Consider the following 9,067-nt stretch of genomic DNA (forward strand, 5'->3'; position numbering starts at 1 on the left):
TAGGGGGAAATCCATCCTCAATCTTCTTCCCTTGTTGCTGCTTCTTTTTTTTCCACTAGTAGAAAAAAGGGCCTTTTGTCCCGGTTCATAAGGGCCTTTAGTCTCGATTCTGGAACCGGGACTAAAGGGTCGTTACTAAAGGTCCCCTCTTTGATCCCGGTTCTTATATGAACCGGGATTGAAGGCCCTCCACGTGGCCGCTGCTTGGAGGTCCACCTTTAGTCCCGGTTGATAACAACAACCGGTAATAAAGGATTTTTTTTTTGAAATTTTTTTTTGAATTTTTTTCTCGATTTTCAAATTTCTGAATTATTTTAACCTATAATCTCTAATCACCCCTCATCATTGCTCAATTTAATCTCTAATCACCCCTCATCATTCCAAATCATCTAACTTCCCGGACGGTCACCCATCCTCCTACTCCCCCAGCCTGAGGACGCTTAACTTCCAGATTCTATTCTCCCTCGTTTTCAAGTCTGCACTTGTTGTTTTGCTGACAATAGTAAGATGTCAATCCTATTAACCCTCAGGAGTTTAGCTTGAGCACGAAGTCACACATTTCACTGTTTGAGTTTAAAACTATTGTTCTAAAAAACAATAATTATTTAGTAACACTAATATTTCTTGAATAAGTAGTTTGACCATTGTTTGACCACAGTTTGACCACACTTTGACCAGATTTGACCAAAATTCAAAAAAACCGAAATAATTATTTAGTAACACTAATATTCTTGAATAATTATTTAGTAACACTAATACTTCTTGAATAAGTAGTTTGACCATAGTTTGACCAAATTTAACGATTTTTTTAAAAAAACTAAAATTTGAGCATAACTTTTTTTCCTTTTGCAATTTGAGGATTCTACAAATTTGCAAAACAGGCCGTAGGCGGTCAAAATCGGATGCGGATTTTCGTGCTAAACATTTTGATATATTATACGTTTTTTTCTGACATCGTATGCAAAAATTATAGCCGTTTTACATTTTCCCTACACATTTTGCAAAACATGTCCAAATTTAAGTTTTTAAATTTTCCTAACTAGTAGATATAGTAACATAACTACATCTCGAAGGATTTTAACTTTTGAAGTTTTTATCATTTTCTTTTGCTTTTTACAAAACTGAAAAGGCGATACAGGGGGTAGGATTTGAAAATTGCACCATTAGTACCGGTTCGTGCCACGAACCGGTACTAATGGGCATCGCACCCTTTAGTCCCGGTTCGTGGCACCAACCGGGACTAAAGGTCTCATTTGAACCGGGAGTAATGCCTGTACGGTGCCCTAGCCGCTCGAACCGGGACTAATGCTCACATTAGTTCCGGTTCTAATGCAACCGGTACTAATGCTCTTTTCTGGCCGAACCAAAGCCCCTTTTTTACTAGTGTTCAGACCCTTGGGTTATCTCTATTTGTTCATATTGCCTCAATTCACTCCAATCTTTTGCTCTTTCAAGCTTCACTGTCATGTCCCCCTACATCATGGTCGTGGCTATCAACATCATCAACCAACACATATTCCTCCTCTACCACAAGCTCGTCACAACCTCATTCTATGGCCCAGTTATGAAGAATGTAGCATGCAAGAACAAGCCTAACTTGGGTAAAAACAAAAAGGGTGGAGGGTCTTCTGATATAGGATCTTAAATTTTATTCTTCATAGCTCCAAATGCCCTCTCAACTATAACTCTTAAGGCTAGAGTGTCTGAGATTAAACAATTCTACAGCAGCCCTAGGATGGTTCCTAGAAGAGAACTCGTTCAATGGTATCTGGTTTTCCCGAAAGATGAAAGAACACCGGGCTGACATTCATATCCAGTATCTCATAGCTAGAATCGAACTACCGCCAACAAGAATGTTAGCATCATGGGTTAATCTTCCAAGCCAGCTAAGACATATATGACCTTTAGATCAAAGTCAACAGCTGGAAGCACATTCTGGCTTGTGTAGTGTCTTTTATCCATGTATGATGCAGCTTGTGACATCGACACTCTAACAGTCACATGAGTACCATCCAATACAATCATGTGATGGCATGAAAACATATTGTTGTGACTGTAAAACAATACGAGCATGCCATGGCATGAACTACTAGTATTGCTCACCTTGAAATATGGATACATGGCTCATGTGATTCTTAGTAGGAGTTTGCCCAATTGGTGTCTTGATCATCTCTCATATGAGCTCCCCAATAGCATACAAGACTTACTTGAAATACCTGAAAATGGTCTCACTAGATCTCCTGAATGTATTGTGAGTAATAATGAATATCTCTGATTACGACCAACAACATGAAGGAACAAGCAAATTTGCTCTTCCACATAGGTGTGTGGATATTATCTTTTAGCAGCCCCTTGGTCCTAAACGTCTCCAAAAACTTGGGAAACGATGATCTTTGCATTCGAAGCATGTTCATAGTCTCTACATTGTTCTTGTTGTAGATGTAGTTCAGATTCGCCCTATCTTGGGTTGACATTGGACCATAAGGGGTCATAGGCTTATCACTCGGACGGACCGCTTTCTTTTGGACCAACATGACCCAAGCCTGAAATAACAACTATGAGTATTGCTCTCTGAACAACTAGCTTCATCTGTTCGTCATTACCGACTTACTGGCAAAATTGATGTTGCAGTACGTACTGGCGAAATTGATCCTGCACCCTACCTAACGACCTAACAGAGGAGGGGGGTTCTATGGTACCTACCCCTTTGGAGCTGACGACCCGCCCATGCCAGAGACGAGGACACCTAGGAAGACGAGACGGACTCCAAGACGAAGAGGACAAGCACTTTCCGCTCCTAGAGATTGAAGTCGTCACCGCCATCACTTCTGCAGATTTGAGTCGTCGCCACTGTCGATGCCAAAAACAGAAGGCTATATTTGTCCTAGTAGTAGAGGCGAGCGAATAAATTATTAGAAAAGTCGCCAATTTATTTATTTTGCGTGGGTTACATATCATTCAAGTTCAAAGGCACCAGCTGTTTTATAACGAAATGCAAATATTTCGCTGATCCTCAAAATAACACAAAATTTCAAAAGAAGTTTCATCAAAATTTTAAACCTAAACCTTGGTGCAATACGATGGTAACAAGTTGACTATAATATGATATGTATTCGCATCTTAATTCCATAATTTGATTCAGATTCGTATCTGGATTTGCACTGCACTGAAAATTGCCTTTTTTTTTACTAAAATTTACATGTGCCATTTTATTAGTACTAAAATCTACATGTTCCAGATATGTAAAATCAATTAATCATCATTTCTGTAGAGTTCTCCTGTAAAATAATCTACACACAAACACAGTGATTTACATCCACTTTAGCTACACATAGAACACCTGCCCAACATTCAACAGGCTCTCATGGGGAACATTGAAGATGGCGCTGTTCTCCCTGCAGATCTTCCTCAGGAAGGCGTAGAGGTAGTCGATGGCGAGCTTCTTCAGTGGCCCCGAGTCCCTGCGAGCTCTGATGACGGTGTTCCCAAGGATGTGCACGACCCCGGCGTCCCTGCACGAGTTCAGGAACGCGACCTCGTCGCCCACGGTCTCAAACCCTGGGGTCGCCGTTGTAGCCTGCGCCGACGACATGGCCCCCAGGCGGTTCGGGGAGCGCACCGGCACGATGGAGTCACGGGAGGCGTAGCTGAGGTCGGCGGCGGACCTGGCGTCACTGCTCACCTCGTCGATCAGCTCCTGCTGGTCCAGGGCACTGTACTCATCGGAGTCCGAGTACTCCTCCATCATGCTCTCCAGCCGGATGAAGAGCAGCAGGCTGCTGAATAGCATCTTCTCGAAGTCGTCGTCCTTCCTGTGGATGTCCTTGTAGCCGTACCGCGCCACGCAGCGGAACATGTGGAAGTTCTTGGGGCCAATCCGCTTCACCAGGAACCGCTCGTCCAGCGGCACTGTGTACACCGGCAGGTACTTGACGCAGACGAACACCAGGGTGGAGTGGATCGCCGGGAGGTTGGTGATGAAGTGTGAGAAGATGTGGGGGACGCCGCTCGCCAGCTCCGTGTACACCAGACCTATCCCGGGTACCCGGACCAGGCCGAGGCTCGGGCCAAGGCCTAGGATCCACGCCATGGACACCTTGCTGTGCATCTCGAACTCGTAGCGCTTGAGCGTGCCGTAATGCCACACATACATGACGAGGAGGATGGCGGCGGCAAACACGAGAGGAACCCAGCCGCCCTGGTCAATCTTCTTCATGACGGCGGTCAAGTACGGGATCTCGACGACCAGTGACAGCGCCGTGAAGAGGACGACCAAGGCCCAATGGCTGCGCCATACCAGCAGCATTATGGGGACCATGAGAAATGTTGTCACAAGCATGACCATTATCACAGCTGTACCTGTTTTTGCAGCATGCAACACTCATGTTAGCAACAGAGCAGAAACGCACATCGCAACCGCTGAAATTTTAGAAAAAAAATACAAGTATTTCATTTACCATAAGCATTTGCAATCTGGGACTGATTCTTGAATCCAGCGGTGACGGCAATACAGAGAATCATGAGGATCCAATTAATATCAGGACTGTATATCTGGCCAAGATACTTCTTCGATGTATGGATGATCTTCACCCTGGGGAAGCATCCCACCGCTAGCGCTTGCTTGATAATTGAGTACGTCGCGGAAATGGTTGCCTGGCTAGAAACTATTGCAGCAGCTGTTGCAACGACAAATGCTGGCCAAAGTATACGCTCTGCGCCAAATAATCGTGTCACTATGTATAACCAATACAGCAATCACTTAATCGGGGAATTCCCTATGTCCGAATTTTACCTGGAAGAGAAAAATAGAAGGAGTGGGAGACTTTGTCTTTGTGCATGGCTATATATGCAGCTTGACCAGTATATTGCAAAAGAAGACATGGGAACACAACCGTAGTGAAAGCAATCTGCGTTTCGAAATGATAAAGGATGTTAGCAAGCAAACTGACTGATTAAAGTACTCATGTGAAAGTTATATTGGTAGATCTACAACCTCTAACAAAATAAAACTGAGTGCATTCCTCTTAAAATGCAGATTAAAATATGCATAGCGAAGAACAATCACAGCCAACATATGGTACCTGAATAGCTTGTACGGGAAAATATGAAAGGTCAGCAAACAGTGCTTCTGTCCCTGAACCATGAGCCAAACAGTCAGGTCAGGTCATTGCCAGGTTAAAAGGACAAGCCACCATATGAAATAAGGTAAGAATTCCAGACCTGTTATGCTGAGCATAATTCCTCCCAGGGAAGCCCAGCTAGTCTTCCCTCGCTTAAAATAACGATATACATAAACAGGATTGAATGCCTTGAGAACCGACCTATCATATGTATAAATGTTTACAGCCCCCAGGATTCCAATAAGTATGAACCAAACAAATACTATTGGTGCAAAAAGCCAGCTGACTTTGTCTGTGCCATAGTGCTGCATACTGAACAGTCCAATCAGTATCACCACGGAGACTATTACAACCACATCTGTCATGGGAAAATAATAAAATGAGTCAGCTAATCATAGGTCTAACTCGGTATTATTTGTATAACATTAACTGTTCCCATGCACACCACCACTACAAAGTTCCTACAATAAAAGGCAATGCTTCAAATCACAGTTAGAATGTTAAGCTTATCATTACACAGAGAAAAGAATATGGTGAATTATTTAAAGTTGGAATCAACAGTTCTGGTTAAATTAACATCAATTGCAAATTTTGGCATCCTCCTCTGAGATGCACATGGTAAAGCTAATAAAAGCAGAAAACTGTAGTAATTTCAAATTGCACATGTACCATTTCCCATTCTGGGCTCTTCGACCTTTATTCCACCAGTTGCAGAAAGAACTGCAAATTGTACAGCAGTTGTTAATATCAAGTCACTTGGGTTATTGGGTAAAACTTAACAGTAGAATTATGGAATTACAAGCATCACAAAGAAGATATGTAAAACAGCTAAAATTGAAAGAAATCAGTAAAGCAACACTTGTCTGTTGTGGACAAAAATGATACGGAGTAGTTGGTAATCTCAGATGCTCCATCTAGCACTCTACAGGCAGCTATGTACAAGGATCGTTATCGTTATCTGTACAGGTTTATCATTCCCTAGCTTGTGATTTTTATACTAGTATGGTAGTTAAGGACTTAAGAGATTGGGATCAAGTAAGTTATGAAAGATAAGATTAGTTTCTTGAGTTAGGGGCAAGCCCTCTTACATAAGGGCTGCCACATCCTCTGGTTGAAATAAGCAGAGAATAAACCAATATTCCCAAAATCTTTCTCCTTTCCGCCCCTGAGTGCAGCTGCCTTCGCAGCTCTTGGGGCCACGGTGACTTCGAGCAAGCCCTAGAGCCATTATTGCCAGGTCGTGTACTGGATACATGACATCTTATATCATGAAAATAGTTTATGCAATTGCTTCGCATCTCATTGCAAACCAATTGGTGTAATATGCTTCAAATAAATATCTGGCATGCATTTTTTCCCAAATATTTCTGGTTTTTGGTAATATAATATGATTCTTAGTAGGCCAAAGATAGGTTCATGTCAGGCTGAAAGCTCCCCGTTCTCCTAACAATATCATTTTTGAGAAATCTGATACTCCATGAAACATGCATGCACTCACCTGATATGGCGGGAGTGAGAATTCCATCTCCAACAGCCATGCAAGTACCAAAAAGTACAAGAATAAGAATGACATTCTTTCTGAGTTGGTGCCCCTCTAACCATCTTTTGATCTTTGCAGCAAGAGACTTCTCATGATATGTCTGACGGCTGTATGTTGTTAGGTCTTCATCGGTTTTATGTTGATTGGGAATAATGCTTATCTTTGCATGCCGGCAAAGCAATGAATAAAGAGCAAAAGTTCCACCTGAAATTACAGAAAAGCTATTAGAAGATGCAGAGAAACACAAGGGGTGCTGAAATAGCAGTAAACTCATAAGCATCCCTATTTTAGGCAGAGTGTCTGTGCAACGCAATGGTGTCTTATACTAACATATGTGTCTTATTGTCTATGGCACACTAAACTTTGTGCCCTACTTGGGGCAGCCGCACAGACAAAACTTGTGGCAACTAAGCAGAAGAACACGGGTCCATCTTAGAATGATGGCTTTATTGTCTATTATCAGCCTTTTCTGATGATAGGATTACTTAAATACAAACCAACTTATTTTTACATGGGAAGGATAACTAGTTTTATTTTTGTTCGAAGTGTTAAGAAAAATCTCTTTATGTGGGACAGTAGAAAGTTTAGAGCCGAACCAATAGAAGGCCTACATAACTGTAATGTTGCATGGATTTTAGGAAGCTCTTGACCAGAATTTCCTCTGTATGGCCATACATTAGTTTTTCATTTTCAGGTGATCTTCAGATGTTCATAGAACATGCTGTATGTATTACTGCATTATCTCAAACAAATAAGACAGACCAGGACCAGCTATGAACAGTTTAACATTTCCATAACTGAGGCAGAAATTCTTACCTTGGCCATTATCGCTTGCCCTCAAGACGATAAAAACATATTTAACGAGTGGAATGAGAGTAAGCGAGTAGATAATAAGCGAGAGTGCCCCAATAATTTGCTCGGTGTCTTCTATCTTCTCAGGAAAGATGTTGTAGAAAACATAAAGAGGCGATGTGCCTAAATCTCCAAACACCACACCAAGGCTTTGGAAAGCTAGTTGTAGCATCAAAACTGTTGGATAGGTCTGCACATACAACAGGGGGGGAAACAGGGCAAAAACAAAATTACTTAGCATACTTTATCTATTCATTTTTTTCAGAAGTTCAAAATAAAGACACCAAATGACTCTGCATCTTAGGCAAAGCATATAGATAATTATCAGGGAGAATGCTCTACAAAACACAAAACTGTGATGTTCAATGCTAAAGCCATGTTGTTAAGAAAGCACATTAGGTGTTCCATGACCTTTATGGATTGTGTCAAACAAAATACTGCATCCTATTGGCTAAGGTTCAGATATAGAAAACTGACAAATACTTGGATGATGATAGCAATCACCTTTTCTCTGTACATATTCCTCAGTCTCCCGGCCTCTGCATCCATGGGCTGATCAAGACTCTTTTCCAGCTCCCACATCGCCCCCTTGCTGGTGTCTTCATTCGTCGAAACGGTCTCCATGAGGTTCAGATTTCAGGCCAGTCAATCAGCAGCAGAAGTATGTCACAAACTGCAGGCATCAAGAAGTCAAGAACTATCTCAGTCTATTGCTGCACAGAGTACATGACCACCAACGACAACATATCTCATTTTGATTACGAATCTAAACGAGAACATGTGGTTCCAAGACCAAGAGGCTCAGAAACAGTCAAAGGTAACCACAAAAATCCAGATGTTCAATCAAATTAGTTCTCCAGATTTGAATCCGAGCACAAGACTCCAGCTGCATACATACACATACAGGAGAGCAAGGCCGGGGCGAAGACCAGAGGGTTCCAAAAGGCACAGAGGCAGTCAAAAGCAACCAGAAAGGTCCAGATGTTCAAATCTGTTCACGAGAAAGATTCGGGGGGCCGGGACGGCGAGCACCTGCCTCAGGGGACCAGCGACACCTCGTCAACCATGCGTGGCAATGAGCTCGGCCGGTTCCGGCGAGGACGGAGGGACGCCGCCGCGGCCGCCGGTGAGGAGCTCGGCCGGTTCCGGCGGGATGGGCGCCGCCAGGTGTGGGGAGGGCCGGGGAGAAAAGTTGGAGTTTTGCTTCTTGCGGCGCAGTCTTTCTTTTTCTGTCAGAGTTTCGGATGTGGAGCAGAGAGGAGTGGAGATGATTTGGAACATGTCGCTATACGGCGTGTCTCCAATAATTCGAGGAGCATAAATGGGAGGCATTGATTGGCTTATTGTTATTGCGCTGTCAAATTTGTTTCATTTTTATTTATTTTCGAGGAACCGGCAGGAGCGCTGTCAAAATCATGCACAATGTCAACATCAGCGTATGGGGTGTTTGTTAATCCACCCAAACCTTAGCATAAAAGTCAAAACCGAATTCTTTTTGTGCCATGTCGATGTCACCCATGTTAGTGAGTTTGCGAGTTTTGTTATCCTTGAGAGG

The 9,067-nt window shown here is 42.8% G+C and overlaps 1 protein-coding gene across 2 annotated transcripts; it reads right to left on the reverse strand.

The window, feature by feature from the left end:
* Positions 1–3,241: 3,241 nt before the first annotated feature.
* On the reverse strand, positions 3,242–8,785 carry LOC125510497 (potassium transporter 18-like). Of its 2 annotated transcripts, none has more exons than XM_048675704.1 (10): positions 8,549–8,785; positions 8,017–8,185; positions 7,477–7,702; positions 6,619–6,864; positions 5,790–5,840; positions 5,221–5,478; positions 5,082–5,134; positions 4,793–4,907; positions 4,458–4,712; positions 3,242–4,359 (listed from the first exon to the last, which is right to left on the reverse strand). In XM_048675704.1, exons 2-10 carry the CDS (start codon positions 8,134–8,136, stop codon positions 3,326–3,328), a joined length of 2,358 nt encoding a protein of 785 aa, XP_048531661.1. In that variant the 5' UTR covers positions 8,137–8,185; positions 8,549–8,785; the 3' UTR covers positions 3,242–3,325. The 2 variants fall into 2 exon arrangements, with proteins under 2 accessions (XP_048531661.1, XP_048531660.1); XM_048675703.1 differs by having other exon boundaries at positions 8,545–8,785.
* Positions 8,786–9,067: the final 282 nt, after the last annotated feature.

The sequence above is a fragment of the Triticum urartu genome, chromosome 5, assembly GCF_003073215.2.
Source record: "Triticum urartu cultivar G1812 chromosome 5, Tu2.1, whole genome shotgun sequence".
Taxonomy (NCBI): domain Eukaryota; kingdom Viridiplantae; phylum Streptophyta; class Magnoliopsida; order Poales; family Poaceae; genus Triticum; species Triticum urartu.

What these genes read in the sequence shown, in the direction of transcription:
- LOC125510497 (XM_048675704.1), bottom strand. Translation starts at nt 8,136, where the DNA reads ATGGAGACCGTTTCGACGAATGAAGACACCAGCAAGGGGGCGATGTGG. An exon ending in AGAGCCCAGAATGGGAAATG is followed by an intron (nt 5,479 to 5,789) that starts GTACATGTGCAA and finishes TTCCCATGACAG; the next exon opens with ATGTGGTTGTAATAGTCTCC. An exon ending in AATTATGCTCAGCATAACAG is followed by an intron (nt 5,135 to 5,220) that starts GTCTGGAATTCT and finishes CTCATGGTTCAG; the next exon opens with GGACAGAAGCACTGTTTGCT.